The sequence below is a fragment of the Podarcis cretensis genome (genome assembly GCF_951804945.1).
Source record: "Podarcis cretensis genome assembly, chromosome: 6".
Lineage (NCBI taxonomy): Eukaryota > Metazoa > Chordata > Lepidosauria > Squamata > Lacertidae > Podarcis > Podarcis cretensis.
Genome location: NC_137175.1, coordinates 96,078,040 through 96,101,657, shown reverse-complemented (window position 1 = coordinate 96,101,657; position 23,618 = coordinate 96,078,040). Strand labels below are relative to the sequence as shown.

At 38.3% G+C, this 23,618-nt stretch overlaps 1 protein-coding gene across 2 annotated transcripts in view; it reads left to right on the top strand.

The window, feature by feature from the left end:
• The window catches only part of RALGPS2 (Ral GEF with PH domain and SH3 binding motif 2), a 71,917-nt gene extending 48,678 nt beyond the window's left edge, over positions 1 to 23,239 (top strand). The window contains exons 13-19 of one of the 2 annotated variants that reach the window (XM_079981439.1): positions 2,288 to 2,342; positions 8,072 to 8,149; positions 9,511 to 9,616; positions 11,238 to 11,330; positions 12,396 to 12,501; positions 13,811 to 13,902; positions 17,035 to 23,239. In XM_079981439.1, coding sequence (XP_079837565.1) covers positions 2,288 to 2,342; positions 8,072 to 8,149; positions 9,511 to 9,616; positions 11,238 to 11,330; positions 12,396 to 12,501; positions 13,811 to 13,902; positions 17,035 to 17,064 — 560 coding nt within the window. In that variant the 3' untranslated portion in view covers positions 17,065 to 23,239. The remainder of the gene's footprint in view (positions 1 to 2,287; positions 2,343 to 8,071; positions 8,150 to 9,510; positions 9,617 to 11,237; positions 11,331 to 12,395; positions 12,502 to 13,810; positions 13,903 to 17,034) is intronic. The other variant, XM_079981440.1, reaches the window with a different exon arrangement.
• The last annotated feature ends 379 nt before the right edge of the window (positions 23,240 to 23,618 follow it).

Here is a 23,618-nt window from a genome sequence, read left to right as displayed (position 1 = left end):
GCCTGAAAGCAAGATGAGCGTCGCAACCCCATAGTTGCTTTTGACTGGACTTAACTGTCCAGGAGTCCCTTACCTTTTACCTCTGTACTGATAAGTTTGACGGTGTCTGTGGTGTTCCATGCTGTTCTCAGGGTTCCATTAGTATCAGGAAAGACCCTGGACATAAGGTTCCAACCAAAGAAAATAAGATCTAAATGGTTGCCTTCATCCTTCCTTGCTGAACTGAAGAAGAGTATAGAATAAGAGACTTAAAACTTTCTCGTCTCCTGAATGCCTCCCTACCCAGCCAGTACCTGTTGTTCTGCCAAGGACCTTCCCTCTTCTGGTTTTAGAGAATATGTGGCAGCTGTTTCAGAATTCTGCTCCAGGTTGCTAATGACACTAATAGCTAGTTACTATTTTTTATGTTTTCAAAGGAAAATACAACTGGGGGCTTATTCACACTCCCTTTCGTCCTGCTACTTCCCCCCATGAAAAGCTGCTCTTTAGCGCTCAATTGGAGCAAATAGTAATTTGGGTTTTTCCTGAGAAAGGAGCAGGGCAAGGGTAAAACCACTTGGAACTGTGCCTAGAAAACACAGGTCAAACAGAAGACCACTCGGACTCATGCTTTCTAGGCACGGAACAAACAGAAGTGTGGGCAAGCCCTTGCTTATCTGTTGCAGAAGAAGTCCTCTATGTAATATCTCTTTGAGAAAAGCACAGTTGTAACCTAAGTAGGCCTTCTTTTTATTTTAACTTTGCAATTCAGGCTCCACTACAGTGTAGCTCCTTTTGGCGTCATGAACATATCACAGAAATATTTTATGTTTAATTGCTTTGGATATAATTATTTCACCATTTTTTCTATTATCAGAAATCATACGTTGTTTGGCACTAAATAAATGTGGTACTTGTAAACATTCATAAACAATATGTATGTTGCCTTAAATTAATTGGGGGTTAACCATCATTTATCATAACCATTTCACCCTTTGTTCACATCCTCCCTGTCATCGCACGCATTTCTATTTCTGTTGTAACCTTGCCCAGACCATTTGACGGCCAAACCACAATCTGCACTCATATGTACTCTACTGGTCACAATGTTTTTAGAAAAATAATCTGATTTTTTTTGTTCTCTCTAACTTGAAGCTTTTTAGAAGCGTCATGAGTAAGAATCTGCATGTATCACCATTTTTACCCCTTTGTAACAAAGACTTCATTTATAGTTTTTGAATGCACAAATCCCTGAGATGTGTTAGAAATTGCATGAAAAATGCAGGTTCTGTCTGGGCTGGAAGATACGAGTTGTTTTGAGTGCAAGCTGAATGATTCAGACAGATTTCTTCCTAATGTTTAGGTGGAATCTTCTTTCTTGTAGTTTGGAACCATTGCTCCGTGTCCGCTTCTCTGGAGCAGCAGAAAACAACCTTTCTCCCTCCTCTATGTGACATCCTTTTATATATTTGAACATGGCTTCAAAGCCCTTAGTGGGGTTCTGAGTGGTGAAAGTGCAAGATACACATTTATTAAAACACACACACACATGTTTTCCTTTCTGTGCAATAGAAATTTGGCTTGGTTTAAAAATCATATTAAAATTCATTAATTGAACTTTTGTGGTATTCACCTGGCATTGGAACCATAGGGCATGCATTTTCAATATGCATGTACCTGAAAGTAATCCATTTAATTCTTTTTACTACTATCTCTTCCCCCCTTTGTACAAGAATTAAAAGAATCCAAATTTTTCCTCTCTTTTTCAAATATAATTTTATTGATTTTCAAATTTTAACAATTGTATAATACCATAACATAACAACCATTATATCATTTGCTCTGCCGAGCATCCAATTTTTTCCTCTGGAAGGGGCAAGAAGCTTTAGCCATAAGTGATGTCCCCCCCCCCCCATTGCTGATTTTGAAATAAAAGACTGGGTAGGTTTTATTTTAATAAAGCATAATCAGAATAATCCAGCAAGGGGCACTCACTTTATTTTGCCTTTAGTGCTTCGATTTCTAACAACATTGACAGCAGCATTTTGTAAAAATGAACTATATTAGAAGAGCAGCAGCAAGAATACACAACTGTACTCCTTTTCCCAAGTGTTATGAACCTGCATCTTCCATTTCCTCTTATAAAAGCTGCTTTATACTATTTATCTTTATCTTCTAACACACAAATCGACTCAAATAATATATATATATATTTAATAGCACTTCATTATGGACAATTCCATTATGATTGGCAAATAAATCATAGAATGAGAGGATTATTTAGTTTAAACTGTTGTTCTGATTTTAGGTAGCAGTGATGGTTCTGAGCTGAGTGAAGAGACTTCATGGCCAGCATTTGAAAGGTAAGAGAAGCCACTATATCTCTGTTTTGTTCAAATGCTTCACAGATCACAGTTCTTCTGCGTTTCCATGTAGAAGAATATGTGCAAAATATGCATGGAATGTGTGCTCATCCCTAAGTAGTTGTTTTTTAGTCAGGGAGCTCTTTTGAGGTTCCATGCTTTTCCTACGTGAAATAGAACAGAATAGCATGTGAAGCAATCCTAACTATATCACACGACAATATATTTCAGTGGTATGTTGTCACTGGACTTTTGCTTCAAGGGAATTCTGTCTAACGTCTGTGCCTGGTCAGGCTAGCTACCATTCCCAGTTGGAAAACTGTTAACATCTATTGTGTTATGGTTCAGTGCTGGAACCCATGGGTAAAACAGCAAGGCTGGAGGCAAGGCAAGCTAGTTGAAGGCTACTGGACCACAGACAGCTCCAAGTGAGCAACCTATCCAAGACCTTTTATGTCTCTTATCTGCAGACTGCCACCTCCAGGTGTCCCCCCCCCTTTGAGAAAACCTTAAAAGGCCAGCCCTCTGGCATGAAAGTGGGCATTCCTTCTTTGTTCCATAGCCTTCTTTTTATGCTGCCAGATTGGTGGTGTGCAGTATGAGGTATCTGGTTCTTCTGGCTCAGGGAAGGGTCTCAGCTGAGATCCTGACTCTGGTCCTAATGGCTCTGGTGGTCTGAGAGGTTCCTCTATGAGTTCTTGGCCAATACCTCAGATGAAGTGCTCTTCCTATCTTCTGCAGTCAGCTCTAAACACTCACCCAGACCCAGCTCCCCATCTGGTGCCCCTGCAGCCTCCAATCCTGTGTCTAGATCATTGCTGGTTCATGCCAAAAACAACATCCAGAACTGAGGAGAGACAGCTCCCAATTCCTTCATAGCCTGAAGCCTAGAGTCGTCCCCTAGAGCGCTAGCAGCCCTGCAGTGCTTCCTGGAATGGCAAATGGGATTTCAAGCCCAATATCACATGTTGAGTGTTGTCTGCCCCTTGGATGTACATTGTCCTCTTCTACAAGAACCTTCTGTAACTCTTCACATTTTATTGCATAGCTTCAACATAACTTAGACTTGGGAGTTCAGAGAGGGTGGTGCAAGCATGGTCAGGAAGCTAGTAAGTTGGAAAATACAAGGTCCAACAGGCACCAGAATCTTGGAGGCTTTCATTCTATGTGCCACTGTGGCAGCTCCTAAGGGAACTGCTCTTACTAGTCTTAGCTGTACTGCAATACTGCTATTGTGGATGTCCGGGAGGTGGTAGTGCTATTCACAAGCAGCCAATCAATAACTTCTGGCCCCAAAAAACTGGCCTGTTCATAGACTGCCTTTCTCCTCTGAACCACATAATTGCATTCAGGCCACCAACCTTGATAGTTAATATTTCTGCATGGTTACTTACTGCCAGCAGTTGATTTATGAAATCCCATCTAAACATCAGGAAAAACATTCTGTCAGTAAGAGCTATTTGACAGTGCAACAGACTCCCACAAGAGGTGGTGATGTCTCCTTCCTTGGAGGTTTTTAAGCAGAGGTTGGATGGCCATCTGTTATGTATGGTCTAGTTGAGATTTGGACTAGATGACCCAGCTCTATGATCCTATAAGATCACGATGCTTTGTGCCCTTCACATTTCTCATATTGAAATAAACTCCCTATTTCATGGGAAACATTTTTGCCCAAGTAATACCCTACGTATCTATCTGTTGCCTGGCCATTCTTGCAGCTAAGGGACTTTCTGACCATTTCTGAACGTTGCACTGAAGAATTGGCCTGTATTAAGTCCTTTATTATCAAAAGCTGCTTCTAAGTTGGAAGTGCTTCAAAGGTATCTGCAAGTCTTGTCAATGTGATCTTTCCAAAATGTTATGCTCTATTTGCACAATTCTACCTTGCCTATGGAAATGATACAGTATTTATATCATGGTGTTGCAGTCCCACCAAGTGACATCTTAGACAGGAGCAATTGATAGCATCTACCAAGGTGAAAAGAGGCCATTTCCTCTTTTTTGACACTGTGACTGATGCTTCGTGTAACATACTTAGGCCAGGATGGCTTTCCCCCTGAAGCCACTGAGAGCCTGGCAAAACAAAAAAAGGTTCGAGGAATGGACTTCTTATATCACTGGTCATCAACATCTCTTCTGAAAGCTAGGAGTCATTGAGAACACCTGCTTTATGAGACCTATGAGACCCATGGGAAAGTGCACATGAAACTAGTGAAACACATGAAACACTTGGAAGATTTTTTGTTGGAAAGCAGTACAAAATATTTGAAATTTAGAATTGAATAATTGAAATTAAAAATATTTGAAACACAGCACATAACAGTTATTATTTGTGAAATTGCAGTGTGACTAAGGCACATTGCTTTATTTTAGTGACATTCCCTTGCACTCAACATATATTTTAAAATGTGCAAAAGTGTGAAGTTTGCCTTGTGCTCTGCCACACCCAGGTATATATAAAGCAGGTACCTTGCCAGAGGCACAAGCTCAAGGGCAGAGCCTGTAAAATATCGTATTTTTCGCTCTATAGGACCCACATTTTCCACTCCAAAAATGAAGGGAAAATGTGTGTGCGTCCTATGGGGCGAATGCAGGCTTTCGCTGAAGCCTGGAGAGCGAGGGGGATCGGTGCGCACCGACCCCTCTCGCTCTCCAGGCTTCAGGAAGCTATCCGCAATCCGTGGGAGCTCAGCACGCCCCAGGCTTCGGGCTTCACGCAGCTCTCCGCTAGCCGTGGGAGCAGCTCTCCCATGGCTTGCAGAGAGCTTGCCTGCACCCAGAAGCTTGGGGTCAGGGGAAGCTCGGGCTTCCCCTGCCCCAGCCCCGCACCTGGGGGGGGGGTCTTTATTTCCCCCCCCCAAAAAAAAATTAGGTGCGCCCTATGGGCCAGTGCGCCCTATCGGGCGAAAAATACAGTACTACAGATCTTTGTTGTTGTTTAGTCGTTTAGTCATGTCCGACTCTTCATGACCCCCTGAACGAGAGCACGCCAGGCACTTCTGTTTTCCACTGCCTCCCGCAGTTTGGTCAAACTCATGTTAGCAGCTTCTATAACACTGTCCCACCATCTCGTCCCCTGTCGTCCCCTTCTCCTTGTGCCCTCAATCTTTCCCAACATCAGGGTCTTTTCCAGGGAGTCTTCTCTTCTCATGAGGTAGCCAAAGTCTTGGAGTATTGGTATTGGTGTACAGATCTAGCAAGAACTAAAGAACCACACAATAGTAGCTCTTTGCTTAAAGGGTGAGACTGTGTGTGGTTCTTTGCTTTGTGGAGGACATTGGAAGTACAGTATATCTGTGTCAAAACTATTATTGACGTCCCGTCCCGTCCCATCCCATCCTCTCCCCCCCCCCCAGTTTTAATTAAAATAAATAATTTGAATTAAAATTTGAATGCTTTGAGAGTAACCAACAGGCAGGCCATATCATGGTGTGGTTGTGAAAGTGTATGTGCATTTTTATTTAATTTTACTAAATTTTATTTTGATAATTAGTAATTTTTATGTTTCTTCCTTTTCCACTACAATGGACAATAATAACCCAGATGTTTTGATAAAGAAACTATTACAGGAACATCCCATTCTAAGCAAAGTAGATCAGACCATCATTCTGAGTTAAAAGTGGGTCCTTTTGAATATGCTTGTTGCATATTTGGATCATATTATGCTGCTGTGGGAATGTCTAAATGTCTAAATGAAGAGGTGTTGCAGTTGTGCTAGCTAAGGTATTAAATATTACTCAGAATAGACCCATTTGTTTTCAGTGTTCCAAGATTGGAAGAGTTCTTGAAGGTAGATTTATTTTTGTCGGGGGGGGGGGGTAAACAATTCACTCTGGCTTCTGAAATGTGTGAAACAGTATATATATATATTTAGCCAAAACAGTAAATAAATTGTTTCAGTGTTAGGAACTTTACTCACCAGTTTTCCAAATGTAATCACTTCATTTTAACTTCTGAGGATTTAGCATCCTCTCTGCAGCCTCTCTCTGTGGGTTACAAAATTTCTCTCAGAATACTCTCATCTCTTCTTATTAAATAAAATTTCTCCCTAATTTGTATATTCAATTCTGCTCATATTTCTTTGCAAAGTGCTATTACAAAAACTGCTGGCATAATTTGGAATATTTATTTATTTTATTTCATAAAATGTATACACCACTTGATTGTAAAAAAACAAACAAACCTCAAAGTGGTTTACAAAAATAGAGCTTTCAGTGTCATCAGCCCAATCCTGTGGAATACTCCATTGGTAGAGATTGAGCAGGTGCCTTCTGTTTCAACCTTTAAATGACTGCTGAAAACCTTTCTATTCTAGCATCCTTACATAGGCAATTAAGAATACATCTTTCCATAATTGTTAGTAGATGGTCTCCAGTTTTATTTTATTTTTATGTGTTTTTATTATCCATAGTTTTTATTGTAAACTGCTTTGATGTTTTTATGATCTAGTGGTATATAAATATTATTAATAAAATATGCTGCCTTATGCTACCATCTCTAGACTCTTGTATTAATTTACAAGACCCTTAGCAACTTGAGTCCACTTGACTCCTAATACGCTTGCCCAGTCATTGAAGTATTTGGGGGAGTCCCTATTAGTAGTTCCCAAATGGCTCAGATAGATGCATAGCTCATATCAATCAGGAACCAGGCATTCAGAATTGTCGGTCCAATTCTGTGGAAATCTCTCCCACTCAGATTACTCAGGCCCCCTCCCTGCTGAACTCTTCACACTTCGTGAATACTTTTTATTTATTCATTTAAGCAGGCATTTCAAGTGAGTTTTTCTTATTTTTAAATGATTTTATGCCGTATCCCAATTGTACACCACCTGGAAACTTGAATATTAAGCGATTTATACATTACAGAAATGGATGTGGTGTTAAATCGTCAACAATTTCAGTCGTTGATAAATACTGTTTCTTAACCAAAGGTTGTAAAATAATTAGTGAATATTTAAGATAGCAAGTATTGAAGTTGTATCCAAATGAAATTTATGGATCTGGTTGTATTTTTATCATTTTAATCAGCTGTATTGCTCTTGGGAATTGTGCTTTTCTTTTTAAGCTCTGAAGTTGTTTAAAAGTAAAAGTTCTTTCATTACTTGAAACGATGTAAGCGCAGCCTTGCCTTTGATACTCATTGAAAATACTGCATCTTGTGATACAAGCAATTATGTAAATAAGTATAAACATTTAGGAAATAAACTAATAATTACACATAAAAATAACGCTAATTTATCCACACTTGCCATGCTTAAAAGCTCTGTGTCTGAGTGTGTGTGTGTGTGTGTGTGTGTGTGTGTTTGCCCCTGAGGTTTCCCTGCACAAACCCTCAGTTAGCACATACTTTCCTTGCCAGAACTAGGCAAAACTTGAGGTATTATTCTGTTATTTTTCTGCAAAAGTGTAGTAATGGCTTCTCATAATATGTTTTAAGTGTTTAGCAATGTAGAGTTCTGTTCTGCCTTTTTAAAAAGATAAGTTTTAAAGCAGCTTTTCTGATTCTCAAACCGTTCATGGGGATGCCAGGAAAAATGCCAAAATACAGTGGGTGCTCATATTAAGAACACATGTCCAAATAAGAAAGTTATTTTTTTCTCAATGAAGTATGCTGAGATGTAGTAGCAATGTGGCAGAAAGGAAGCCTGTTTGCAGTGTTCTGACAAATGATAATGACTGTGAATTTAAAAATGTGTAATACATACAATTTATAATGGAATTCAACAGGAACAGATTATACCATTCTCTTGGTCCGGTGACAAGAATGGCACGAAATGGCTATCGAGGCCCCATGAAGGGCAGCAGGTACCAGCCCCTTGTGTTCAGGGGTCAGACTTTTTCCTCTGGTGTTGGTGACTTGGTTGATATTGAAGTGGGTGCAATCTGACACTCCTGATCTTTCTGGCTTCCTTTGGCAAATCATGTCAATGAACTTTCCCTTTAAAAATAGGTCTTCCCTCTTTTGTGTCTTAATCATATCTTTATCGAATGTGGCTGGCTTGTTCTGATCTGCAAATTTCATTTCTTAAAAGTATTGCACTGTTATCTGGAAAAGCCTAAATGTGCTTATTAAAGTATTATGTTGAAAGTAATTGGGGTGGCAAGAATGATGTTGGTACCTGAGCGCCTTAATATTCCAAATACTTTCTTAAATTTTTTGCATTGGTGCCCTTCCCCCATCTGAGTCATATATTTTAATAAATTGCAGGAACATCAGTTATTGGCTTAAACCCATTCTGAATGGCATTTTATGCAAAACTGCTTGGAAGCTTCCATACACGTCCAGCTGTTTTACATTCCTAATTAAACTTCATTCTCTGTAACACTGTGGCCGTCCAAGAAACCTAGTTCAAACAACCATAAAAATCCAGCTTCACTTGGAGTTAAGATACGCACTGGATGCCTTGCCAAAACTGGTGGACTCTTGACAGGTTCAGGTTGTTAGATCTGTCAAGTTTACACTTGACAAACAGATGAAGAGTGAATGGAAGAATTTTTCCAAGATGCTTGAGAAATTCTCAGACTGCCTCTAGAGAGCGGATGGCTGTGCCCACATAAGCTGCTTGGCATGCACTGAGACACACACAGTTGCATCAGTCACATTTGTCCTCTTGAAAGCTGGTCAGCTGTTCACTACAAGCCATGTAGAAACAGATTAAATTAACTGCTCTGGGTCAAGCTTTCTGCTTCCATGCTTCTTCTGTCACTGGTTTCAAACACATTGATGTGGTATTGTGCATGTATTTAGCTCTTGCTTTTTTCAGTTTCTGCAACTCGAAATCTTAACAAATCGTCTTTCTACCAGGTCTGAATAATTAAAAATCACACGTTTGAGATGAGTGGGGTTTGGTTTTTTTAAATGAAATTGAATCTGAACATGTTGCTGTTTAGGATTTATTATAGTTGTATTATGTCTATCTGTAATGTTGAAAGTTATTTTTATTTAAGATTAGTTTGCTGAACTGGAGGGCATGTTACTTGTGCTTCTGGGAGAAACATCCATTGAAGCAGCCAAAAGTCATAGCCAATGACTTTTTCCACAGTGAAATCCAATAAATGACAATGGCAACATTAACGCAGATGTTAATTTCAAGTTAAATCATGCTTGGAGAACTGCTATTGGGATATTTTGTGTATTCCCATCTTTTACTCATTCTTCTTTATAGTTCTGCAGAGTCTGAGGATTTAGCTGTTCATTTGTATCCAGGAGCTGTTACTATTCAAGGCGTTCTCAGAAGGAAGACTTTGTTGAAAGAAGGCAAAAAACCTACAGTAAGACATTGAATGAATTGTTTAAAATGTTTCTCAGGTCCTTTCAGCAGTCAGTTGGTTGAAAGACAGGATAGAAATAAATCAAATAAAATTGTGGCATCGCAACTGACAGCCAAGTCAAATGATTCCTGGATCGCCCCTGTAGATGTTGCCTTGCCCTTGCCACTGCTGCAATCTTGAAGTAGCGCAGGGCTAGACAACCCATAATGAGCAGTTATGAACTCATTTGCACACATCCTTTGTCTAGGCAAGGAGTTACTGAGCACAGAACAGGGTCTCTTTACCCCATTTTCTTGCTTTGGGCTGCATTCATTTAGAGGTAATCTGTCAGGGATCACATGTGGACATGGCCAAAGTCAAAACTGGGTGAGGTTATGTTATCTCTTCTTTCTTTTTTCCTCTCTTATTCTCTTGCTCTTTCTCCCTGCCTTAAGAGGGAGGGTCCCTCTTGCAAGACTCCTGAGCTGTTCACTTGCAGAGGGGAGAGCTTTTGATATTAGGCTGAGGGATGCCCGCCCCTGTTGTAGTAGCAGTTACCACCACCCTAGGGACCCCCCATTCCATCAGGTCCGGTTGTTGCATGTTACAGGTCTTAGGAGAAGCCGCTACTATGGAGAAAAACATCTCCACATTTATTGAATCAGCTCTCATTACTGAAAACCAAAGCTGGCAATAATAAATATAACTGTTTTAGTCTTTTTAAATAGGAGTGCAAAAGCAAAATTCTTAGAATTTCAAACATGTTACCATGGAGGCTACTGTGACAACCTTTGAAATCACCAAAACATTTATATCTATACTTGCTCTCAATTTAGATAAAGAATAGGTTTCTTTTGTGCTTAATGATTCTTGCATACCTTTACCTTTTTTTCCCTTTTGTCTTTTTACTAGCATGGTGGTGCTATTTGGGCGGTCAGTATTTGGTTGCATCTGTGCTTCTCAAATTAAGTAACAATTTTTTAAGGAAATGCATAAGTACATTTTGCCTCCAGGCCAGTTTCACTTGATTAGAACATTGTATGGATTGTACGTGACAGTAAGGATAAAAAGGAAGCATGAGGGGACTTGCTGAAAAAGAGCATGGTGGCTTGTGTTTCCCTCCATAAATCTTGGTGCTTCTGCCGGGCATTCGTGTGGAAACCCAGCTTTTAGAAAGGAAGTTCTCTTCTTTATGTGTTTGCCCCACATCACAGTGCTCTCCCTATTTTCCTCATAGTTTTCTCGTTCCTAGACTGAGAAGAAATGTGGATTACCACAAAATGCAGGTTACTTACCAAGGGGTCTGTCCTGCTATGCTGAGTTGCCCTCGAGGAGGCTCACTGCAGCACAGTTCAGAAGAGATCAATTTATACGAAGCATTTGTTTTTGCAACAGTTGCCAGACCCATTTCTTTAGTGATCTAGGCTTTAGTGATCTAGGCTAAAAACTTGAACGTCATTTCAATCTATAAGATATTGTTGTATTTTGTTTTATTTCTTGGAATGTCTTTGTTTTGAAAGTGTTGCCCTGCTCAAGACCCCTTTGAAATGGCCTGGGGCGAAAAAATCTGAAGAAATAAAATGAAAATGAAACTGCCTTAGTCTCTTAAAGGTATTAATCTGATGACACTTTGCTTTTGCAGGTAGCATCTTGGACAAAATACTGGGCAGCGCTGTCTGGAACTCAGCTTTTCTACTATGCCGCAAAGTCCTTGAAGGCGACAGAAAGAAAACATGTATGCAATGCATTGTACTACATCTCCCATTGATATATGTGATCTTCATCCAGAGGGATAGATAGAATCAAACAGATATTATAGATATTTAATGGGCAACATGCATTCTCTTAATTACCTTTTCCTGCTCTTTATTCACTGCTAAAGATGATAGTTTAGCTACCTTGCTTTTTCCAGGACAGTATTTTGTCTTTTTTTCCCCGACAGCAGGATTAACATTTTTTCTTCTCTCCTTTCATTGGGAACATTGCAACTGCAAACGTTTTCACTGCTGCTTTCTGGTTACCCATTACTGCTGTCTGGATACTTGCTGCTCTGCCTGCTTTTCTCCATTAGTTCCCTCTCTTAGCCTCTCCATCTTGATTTTCTGCTGCCAACTCAGCTCAACAGCAGTCTTGAAAAACAATTCCAAACTCTGTAAATCTTCCTACTTGAAATGCTCTGGAAGCAGCCTTCTGAGTTCAGCTGGATCTCTCTTAGTATACAAAGCTTGCATACCATGCACAATGTATACTGTAGCTATTAAACAATGTAAAACAGCCATTGTGATAATCTCCAGTCTGATGATTCTGCAGTGGTACATTTCCTTGGCATTTAAATTCTTCAGGTCTCTAAAGCATGGGTACTAAAGTCACACTCATCCCAAAATGTTTACACAAACTGATTTCCTTAAATTGAGTCCTGTTCGTCTCTGATTTCAAATGGCCAATAACTTTTATTTGAAGCAGAGCATTGTAAGAAAGAAGTCTTCAATTGATTTCAGACAAATCGAAAAGCCAATTCCTATTGCCAATTCTGGTAGTAGCTGTATACATCCTTTCTGTCATCTGTTTTTCACTCATGCAAAATCAGAATTCTACATTATGTTTGGATTGGAGAGGCAAACTTTTTAAATGTAACATGTAACATCTCTGTTCAGCTTTTAACATCTATTTTGCATTAATGATGTAAAAAGCCAGTGCTGTTTGTTCTGTGTTGCAGCATTTAATGCATATCTTGTGGTTTGTTTGTTTTTTCCTCTTTCCATTAACGTGGTTTTGTTCGTTGCTTCCTGCTTTCCTCCAGTTCAAATCTACACCAAGTAAGACTGTATCTGTTGTGGGATGGATGGTGATGATGGCTGATGACCCAGAACATCCAGATCTCTTCCTGCTCACAGATTCTGAGAAAGGTCAGTGACTGAATATCCTAGGTAGATTCCCGTATGATTGTGGACACTGGGTGATTTTGGGACAATGGGATTATTGCCTTTTTGTCACTAATTATGGAAGCAAATGAACCTCAGGAGAATAAAATGCATATAAACACTGGTCAGCAAAAGAAAATGTGTACTATAGGAATATTTTATTGTCTGTTTGGACACTTTGAAATGTTTTGAGGGAATTTTTTCATATTTTAAAATGTAATATCTAATGTTACAGTCCAAGATTGGATTTTAGGGTGGCTTGCATATAGTTAAACGATTCAGGAAAAATATTATAGAAACAGAAACAACCACATTAAATAAATTAGCTCAGAACTGTTCCCAAATATTTGTGTGACTTTTCCAGTCTGCTTTCCAGGGCCTGTTGGCATTGCTATTTTTAAAGTTAAACTTTATATGAAGTATTTCTTCAGGATAGCATTGTAGCTGAAAAGAATTTAAATTCTAATTACTAAAACGATTGATGGCTCTCTTATCTCCTCAAGGAATGTCTCAAGGAATTACCTTATTTGAAGGGGGGAAAAAATCTATTCCCCTTGCTTTTGAGAAGTAGCAGGGGAAATTCTGACTGCAAATGATCCAAAAGCTAGAGTTCCTGAGCCTTCCATACTAGTGGTTTCAGTGCTGAATCCTGCAACCTTTAACTTGCCTTATATACCAATGTGATTTACGCATTAAAGCCTTGGACAGAACTGGGGTTATGAGTTTGAGTTCTACACCGTGTAGGATAAGTCAGGGCAGATGTAACAGGTACTGCTTTGCCCATTAAGCTCTCAACCCCATATTGTCAGAATCCAGGATGTGGAAAGCTAGACTGGACGGGAATTACCTAATCAGCTCAAGAACTCCTGGTTTGTATGCCAGGAATTTGAGCCTCAGTGGATAGCTTTCCCCTCCTTGCCTGAGCCTTGACTGCTCAGTGGATAGCTTTCCCCTCCTCTTTTGAGCAGAGATCTAACATTTTCAAGGGTTCTATTGCATGAAGTGAAATATTAGACGTGATTACAGCACCCCTTACTTGGCAGGTAGATATTTTCATTTTTGTGATCATATCAATTTAAATAAAAATTTCTGTCCTGCCTTTCAAGTACCATATACCACTCAGGGCCGTGTTTGGTGGGATTCTTTTAAAATATGTGGTATCTTTCAGATTACGATTATACATTAATACCCATTTTTCTATTTCCCATTTCTTCCATTCTTTTATTCATTTTTAAGAGTTTAACTTGAAGTCTGTTATTCATGATAGAAAATTCTCCCTCTTTTTGTAATTTAGGGAACTCATACAAGTTTCAAGCTGGTAACAGAATGAATGCAATGCTGTGGTTTAAGCATCTGAGTGCTGCCTGCCAAAGCAACAGACAACAGGTGAGGGAATTACGGCCTGCTTTGGCAACTAGCAGTGAGTGCTAAATATTAAACAATTCTGTACAAAAGTCAGTCTTCAGTCTTGCTCTGAATAACCATTGTTCAGTTCTCACAAAGGTCTCTTCAAATAGCTCCTGGTGTTACTGAAGATAGGTAGCTTCATATATCTCTAATTAGCAGCTTAAAACAATGAGTGCATGTTAAGTGCATGTAAAAATGAGTTCCTGGTCTGCATTTATTTCCCATGGGACACATTTAAATACACAAGCAATCAAAAATGCAGCATTAGGGCAATGTGTCACATTTCCTCATACAGTCCAAGAAATAAATGGCTCCCATTGATTGCATTAGAGGAGTTTTTTAAAAAATAAAAATAAAAATAAAGTCTGCTTTGAGGGCCTTGAGCAAGATTATGAAAACAAAGTTAAAGATTTACATGAATCGCCATTTTCCAAGGAAAATTAAGAAGTAATTCATAGGAATGGATAGGTATATAAATATATATCGTTCATAATTGTCAGATTATTATATTCAACTTTTTTCAGATTTTATGCCCTGTGAAACTCTCCCTTCTTACCCACTCTTAATGCCCTCCATGATTTATCTTTTAAAGCTCACCATTGTATAACTATTTTGCTATTGAATCCTGATTCCGTTCTGTAGCATACAATTCTAGAAATCATGCTTTGCTTTATATATGTTTATGTTGTCAAAATGTGCTCCACTTACATGGTTATTTAATTTTAGTTTTCTTACATTTATATGGTGCCTTTCTTCCACCATGTAACCAAAGCAGCAAACTTTTGACTCCAAGGCAGTCCCCCATACAAGCCCTAACCATTCCCAGACCTGTTCAGTTTCAGCAAGGTACTGGCCTCATGTGCTTTCATACTATACCCTGGGACCCCCAACCCACTTGTTTCAGATTTTGAGGCTGCAGGGAGGAGGAAATGAGGAAGGGGTCCCATTGCATTTGCACAAGTCTATTCCACTTGCAGACAAACATATCTCTAGACTTAGTACGGCTGAAAAATGTAGTAGTATAGTTATTTTCCATGAGCACAATATCAATATTTTTTGCTAGCAGACGTCACTCCTTACTACATACCTCTCCAGCATTCATAGGAATGAGATGTAAACCAAGGCCAAGACAGCCAGAGCGGATAACCTTTACCCTTCTGCCCCTATTGTGAAATTTAAAAGTTACTATGCCATGTTAAATTTTCAACTCTGGCTCCGGCCTGGTGGAACGCTCTGCCTCATGAGACCAGGGCCCTGCAGGATCTGATTTCTTTCCGCAGGGCCTGTAAGACAAGAGTTGTTCCGCCTGGCCTTTGGCTTGGAGCCAATTTGATTCCCTCCCTCCCTCTCTTTCTTTTTTCTTTTCCTTTCTCCTCCTGCGATGAGGCTACATTTTAATATTTTAATGTTTCAATATTTTAATGTTGTGTTTTAATTTTGTTTTTAAGTTGTAATCATTCAACTTGTTTTTATTATTGCTTGTAAGCCGCCCTGAGCCCGGCCTTGGCTGGGGAGGGCGGGGTATAAATAAAAATTATTATTATTATTATTATTATTATTATTATTATTATTATTATTTTATTATATCTTTTCCCAATATCTGTATAAAATACATAAGAAGTGGCTTTGCTCAATTTAGAAACAAACTTTTAAAAAATAAACAGACCTACACAAATATTAGGCATTAGATTACATTGTGAGTGGGGAACTACATCCAATCAGTGGGCCAGATTCCTAAACCCCCTTCCCCCTCAGGCCAACTTTGACTGGTAGGTGGGGCCACCCACATGAATCATCTGCTATCATAGTGATGTTAAATGATTGACATATGTCAAAGCTTAAAGGAGGTTGCTATAACTGCCAATCAACTGATTTACTGCAATCTCCTTGAAGTCATGCATTCAGTACCAGTCAGCTGATTGGCTCTGGGTGCGCCAGAGGCTTGTTATAACTTCTGACCAGCCTTCAAACTCTCTGTAGAAGGAAAAATTATTCGAATTCAAAGAAATTAGGAAGGTTGCAACTGGTTGCGCCTCAACTTTGGATCTCACTAGGAAGAGCAATCTAATAATGGATTCCTACAGTCACTTCTGTTTTGACCTTATGGAAATGTGTAGCTCTCCAGTGGTAAAGAAAACAACTTTTTGATTGCCTAGAGAACATCTGTTATTTCTTCCTTTGTCCAGGACGGTCTATCATTGAATATATGCTCTTATAGTACATTATAGTTCGGAATATGAAGAGGCGCATCCTTTCTTTTTTCGTGGTGTGGTGAATGGCTGAGTGATATTCTCAGCAAGGCTAATAAATTGCCTTCTGAATAAGATCACTATTTAACTGCAAAACAACAACACCCAGTCCAATAATATTTATTGTTGCTATCTTATCAAGAGTCATAGGTGCTCTTCAGGGATAGTCATAGATTGACTCCAACTCCAGATTGAGCAAGGGGAGAGACTGCCCCATTATATTCTGCCTAATTCAGGCCACAAATTCTACTAGCAAGCAAGAAAACAAAATAGACATTTGTTTATGTTTTTCCTCACAATCAAGCCAACTTGTACAGTAGTGGGCAATCTCCAGCTCACATGCCTTTGGAGATGATACCCAAAATATAAGATACTTTAAGGTTTATTTTCACATCAGGAAGTAGGCATGGAGACGGGCCTGATTCACATTTTAATGCAAACCTACCTAATTTGCTTTTCCCAAAACAATACATGGAGTTTGAAATTTGTACTTCTCTGAATTTTGTGATGCAGTTATCTAACAAAAATGTGTTTTTAAATATATATATATTGGGGAAAATATAGATTGAAAGGCATCTATTAGTGAAAATAATTTACAGAAATTATATTAGCCGAAAATAGAAGAAATACACACTAAAAATGCTGATGCATTTTAATGAGAGCTTTTAAAACTAAACACCACATACTGATATGAAAATATGAGAAACTGAATTAAGATTTTAAAAGATGAGAAACGGAGCAAAACCAAGATTGACAGATTTCGCCATTCCTCACAGGAAGCCATTGTTTGCTTTTTGCACCAGAGCTGAGCTATAATCTAGAAATCTAATTTTCCTTACAAAACCATTGCATATGTTTTTAGGTTCCTGCCAACTTGATGACTTTTGAGTGACAAACTTCTTCAAAACATGAACGAAGATGACACTTTTGAATGCTGTCTGCCTGTCTCCCAGTTTGAGGATGGAGGTTCTGGCGGAAACATGCCCAGTTATACTTCTGTGCCAGAACAAAGATGGTAAACAGAGTTTCAAATCTCTGAAGTACTGAACAAAAAAACGTACTAAGAATTCAGGGGATGGAAGTGCAAGAGGAACTGCCATGGACCATGTTGCTGCTTAATATTTTCTGAACCGACCTGTGGAAACCACTGCCTTAAAGAATGACAGGAAACCCAACATGAAACACCAAATACTCTGTGTGTGTGTGTGTGTGTGTGTGTGTGTGTGTGTAAGATAGAAAGAAACCTCTGGCGGTGCCGTGCTTAGGTTAAATCAGATGTAGCTCATTCGCATTTGTGTTAACTTTGTTATCTTTGAATTTAAAAGTCCACCTTTGTTTCTTTGTAAAAGGAAACCTCGTACTGCTTAAGGGTTGTGTTAATGGGCAGGTTTGCAAGGCCACAGCTTGTGTGTTCTTGAAGAATGTGCAGTTACTATGCTTGTATCCCTCCATATCAGTTCTTTGGGGGCTCAGATAATTGGCATCACTGTTTTATTTGTTTATGCTTAGAATGTGATAAATGTAATATATGCAAGTTTATTCTCTTTTCTCAAAGCACTGTCTTTGTGGAATCTAGTACTGTATATGGGGATTTTCTTTCCAACAAGTGGCACAACAGCTGAACATTAAAACACCACACCCTCCTTTTTCAGAGTTCTTGGTTGTAAATTTCCTGATAGAAATAGTCTGCAGGATTTGGTAAAGCAAGCTCTGGGAAATATCATCAGGTCAGAACTGAGCCTTTATTCCTCAGTGTATTTTCAAATGGGTGACACTCTTTTATTTCCCCAACAATGCATTGTACAGCTTTTCAACAGGCCTGTTTACCGTTTAAAGCCCCATCTTTTGTTGCATTGATAACATTTTACAAGTGACAGTCTTACTTCACATCTCTTCTTGCAGATTGAGACGCACAATGCCTGTATTTGTAGTTTGGAATTCTGAGTTACACTGAACTCTTCTCTATCAGATATAGAAATCAGATCTCCGTAGCAAAAGCTCACAAAATGCAACTCTCAGCATAACCAAGAAAAGTAAGAACTTGACATGAGAGAAAGCCTTGATAGAATAAAAATTTAAAGAGTGGATTATTTCCTGCATGAAAATTAAATGTGTAACTACACTTTTTGACCACATTTGTGGAAAATAATTGCATTTCAAAGATGCGTCTCTTCTCTTCTCTTCTTTTTTGCATGTGGTTCTTTTCTGAAATGCTTTGAGGCTTCTTCAGAACCTTCCGATGATGGTAATCAAATGAAAACAAGGCAAGTAGGAATATACCACAGCACTGCAGTCCTAGTTAATAAGAGAAAAGATTGTAGTCATTCTGCAGATTATCATGCGTTAGCTCTTAAGTTTATTCACAGATGAGTAACAATCTTTTAATTTTTATCTGCTTCAGAGTAGAATTTTGCTGGCTCATACTTCCAGAGCCCAAATTTTCCAAAGAGCTTCCCCCCAATTAGTTAGAATAGGGCAGAGAGTGGCAGCCGTCTGCAAAGGAAAAGAATAATAACGACATGAAAGATGGTCTGAAGCTGCAAATATAAGTTCATATTTCTAAGTGATTGACGTTTGAATCTGCTCCTTTTTTCTTCCCATAATAACATTAACAGGTTTTGAATATTTGCCCCATGAGGAATGAATGTTCAGTTCTGACCTTGTAGTGGTGTTATGTCACTTGCTTGTTCTGTGTCACTTAGTTTACATGTCTCCCACAATAACCCATGTTGGGTGTTTCATTAAAAAAAAGAGAGAGAGAGACATCTTCATAGCCAGCAGTATTACTGTACAGAATTTGCACAACTTTCCTTTTTAAAATTACTACATGTTTCTTTTCAGAATAAGCTTTTTTAAAAAAAAAAATGGAAAACAACTTCAACACAACACTATAAATGTATGTACTTAGTATTATGGAAGGTAATCCTGTGGAATTTTTATTTTTTTAAGAGAAAGAGAGAAAACAATTGTGTAGATACATTGCAGGCTAACCATATTGTTCTTCATGTTTTTATGAGTAGAGAGATGCAACTGGGAACCCCTTTATATGATGCAGGTTTGCAAAAAGCAGAGGGCCAATTCACATTACATTCCCCCCCCCCCCCGTGGTACTTCATTAGGTTTTTGGCACACTAAATGGGTCTTTGTGAAATTTTTCAATATTCTGTCTATAGCACAGTACATCCCTTTTCAATTAGTTTTGAAGTCTTTTAAGGATATGGTTAGCTACAATCTAGACAACCTTTTGTAGTATTCATGAGACCAATTCATCACATCAAAATCTACATTAAATGGACATTATTGTTTTTGTGACTGCAGCACACACACAATGATCCCCCAAATTGACTGACTCAAAACCAAACCGGGATAGGAAAGACAGTATTAAAAGCTGGCAAACAGTCCTGACTACCTTTTGCCAATGCTTTTATCCAGCTTCAAATATAATATATTTATCAGAAAGCTTTGATTGAAAATGAAACTGCTTTCTCTGGTTTATGAGAATTAGCAGAGAGAGTTGTGACAATTTCATAGGTTTCAACTAACACAATTGATACATTACATGAACTTAGATTGTCTTAATATTACGCACAACTACTGAGCCATTCCAGTTTTATGAGGTGGTTAGATTGTCAAAAATAAGCTTTTTACATCTTTTTACATATAGCCACATGTTACTACACCCCTCCCCCCGTTTACCAAAAATTTGAGGTAAAAGGAGGCTTGATTTATAATATTTCTTTTATAGTTTCTTTTGTAAATGAATAGTCTTAAATATAATATCAGTAAAAAGAACTATTTAATTACTATAGTATGATTCAAAAGGCATTGTGTTAAATCCTGTGATGTAAAATTTCACACCACAGTGCTATGAATTCCATTAAATTTATTTACTTTGAAACAAATGGCTTTTAAAACAAGGCATCCAAAAAATATTAAACCAATCTGTGTCTGAATGAGGCATTTTAATCGCTTGTTATCACAAGTAACTTTTAAAATGTTATGCTACCTGTGTGAATTTTAACAGTAGCAGGAATTCTTTGTCAAATTTATTTGACAGTGATAAATTGAAAACACTTCAGGTTTTTCCTATGACCTCAGATACTGGTTGCTAAATATATATATATATTTCTATGTTTTTATTATTACACCTTAAACCAGTCAAGTAGTCTTAGCATCTTGAATAAGTGATGTTTTGATTTTAACAAAACGATTCACACTATAGTTCACACTCTCTGAGTTATGTGCCGATTTCTGTGAGCACTTTGTAAAAATGAAATTGATTGTGCTACAGTAATTTAGTTTACAATTTGGTAAGATGTTTAATAAGATGTTTTGAAGTTTCCTACAAGGAATGTTTAATTCAAAAGAGTAAAATTCTCCTGTTAAAATCTAAAAAACCACCCTTATTAAGGTTGAAAACATACAGCAAATACAGAATACCTTCCTCCTACTTGCCTGTTTTTCACACTGCTGTTATCAACACCTTGATTAGAGAATCTCTATAGCACTCCTTAAATGAATTTATCAAGCTTAACTTCAAATATATCAGATTTCTTCACTTTCCATGCAATAAACTTTAGGGATCAGTTGTTTCACAGGGTGTTTCACTTAGTTTTTCACTCATTCTACCATCCCGGATAATTTTGTTCTTGTCCTGCTCATTTGCAATTGGGCAGCAGTATGTAAGTTGTTTAATGTCATCAGATTCCTTTCCTGGCATATTTCAGCAAAATAAATTCCATGTAATGAAACCACAGGTGAGGACAACTTCACACATGATTTTTTCCTTCATGGAAATTACGTCAATGTACATGGGAAAATCTGTGGCTTAAGGGGAAATTGATGCAAGCACTGTACCTGCATCTTGATTCACACATTTTTTCCCTACATGGAGATTGTAAGAAAAATGACCCTGAAATTGCTTGCATAAATAGTTTGCGGGTTACACCTGAACTGTAAATGCCTGTTGCGAATGTTGCTATTAGAGACACACCACCACCAGTTATAAAGACTGGTGTAAAGAATATTGTGAAGCAAAACTCATAGTTTACTTGCTAATTTTGAAACACATTCCTATAACCCTGTGTAATAGTCAGGGATACACAAATCTGTTTCAAATGAAGCTCAGTCATGAGGTGATCTTTCCAGTTGCATCTTTTTTTCTCATTATTTTGTACATATTTCTCTTTCATTCCTAAGTGTTATTAATCCTGATCTACTTTTCTCACTTGGTATGCTGGCCGCTATGAAAAACACTAAAACTGGTACTAAATAGCCAGTTTTCCTTTCCCTGAAAAATTACCCTTTTTAATAGTTTGCTGTTTGCAAGTTGCTCCCTTTCTTCCATTAAAAATGGCTTGTGTCTAAGGTTAAACGCTGCAATTAAAACGATAAGCAAATACAAAATGTCCCTTCAAAGCAGAATGCCATTTCCTGCCCATCATTGCATGATGGGCACAACGTATCTGCATAAGATGTTTGCCAGTGCCTTAATTACCTGTTTGAAGACCAACTGGGCTAGCCAACCATCACTATTCCTATGCATTGCCCCATTCATGCAAATTGTGTTTTGTTTCTTGAAGGAGCCCCATGTAAGCCTCCTTGAAGCTTTGAATAGTCAGTATAATAATTCAGTTGTTCTTGCCTTCCTTTTGCTTTGAAGTTCGGTATTAGTATAGTAGTGGACCCGGTGGTTTTGATTCATTCCATTCTCAAGTTTTTTGAACAATAGTATAGAGCTGATTTGGATGACAATTCAGACCTTTGCTGGGGGTAAGGTCCTATGGTAAGCTGGGCACTTCAGGGCACCCAGGCCCAACCCAACTCTCATCAGCACCATTGGAGTGAGTGAGCCCTTGAGTCATTTAAAAGAGCAGCTCTGGATATCACACAATATGGACTTTTAAAGCTAGTTCAACCTAATTACGAACTGAGCACTCCATGAGGCTGTGTGTTTGAAATGTCTCTGTCATACTAGCAACCTAAGGTTTTAAGGTAGACCAGGTCACATCTGAACTCCTGCTACCTAAATATAAATAATCTCTAAAGCATTTCAATATTTTCATTGGGTTTTTTCAGTCACCTATTGGCACTCATAAAGAAATTGGAACATGCCCCCCCCCCATTTGGTTTATTATTTGAACTCACTCATACAGAAAGCATGTTTCCTTTTTAAAAAGTATATCAATGTATGGAAGTCATCAGGAAAAAATCCTATGCAAAACTTGGTAAGTAACGTAACACATTTGTCTTTAAGCTGGGGTTTTGAGAAACAAAATTAAACTTGAGTAAAATTAACTTAATAAATAAATCTGAAGGCTATGTTCATGAAACAATTGTTATTTCTTCAGATATTGAGGAAACTGCTATATTCCCCCCACACTCATGTGAATCATAACCGAATATATTTTTAAGTCTAAACCTCAGATATGATAGTGCAAGCGGTTGACAGCTGCAGGTTGTGAAAAGTAAATGTTCACATCTAGAAATGGATATTGCAATATCATAAGAGACTCATTGTGAAAGGTTGTGTATAGATGAAGGAAGCTACTGTCCATATTGGGATAGTTCTTGAATCTTGGCCTTGTTGAACAACCAAGAAGCCAAAAATATTTCTTTTGTGCAATGTAGAAATAAGGAGAAATATGCTTTCCTTCTGGATTGTTCAGCAATGTCCAAATTCAATAACTACTACTATTCCTGGAATCCTGAATTACAAATTAATTTATTGCTTATGCTGCTCATAACCTACTACAAGTTAATTTATGGGAGGGGGAGAAAGAAAGAGATGCAAAGTCCACATTATGCAAAACACAAGCCATTTTTAATGAATATTCTTCCCTGTTGACCTGAAGCACCATTTTGATTGAGGTTGAATGCACTATGATCTCAATGAGTGATGTGCAGTTTCGCTGTTCCTTGTCCTTTTCCTCCCGATTTTTAATACGTGTGTGTGTGTGCGTGCGTGCATTTTGAACTGCGTGTTTGCATTAGCTATTTCAACATGGCTACAAGTATGGACTTAAAAATAGAATTTTCCTACTGAAATAAATAACTTAAAATTTCAACCACGTGTATTGTCGTTTTACATACTCACACGTCTATTGCAGCAAGTCTTGAGTGTGGAGCCAGCTTTCTCTAAATGGAGTGACACTTTGGATCAACTGAAATTTGGCAGTAACAAGCTGGCTTTCAGAAGAGTTGAGGCAAAATGGCAATATACTATTGCCAATAACTAAAATGAGCAAATTGGTTGGGGTGTTAAACAGCATAGCAGAAAAGCATGTAGCATCTACCGTATTTTTTGCTCTATAAGACTCACTTTTTCCCTCCTAAAAAGTAAGGGGAAATGTGTGTGCATCTTATGGAGCGAATGCAGGCTGCGCAGCTATCCCAGAAGCCAGAACAGCAAGAGGGATTGCTGCTTTCAGTGCACAGCGATCCCTC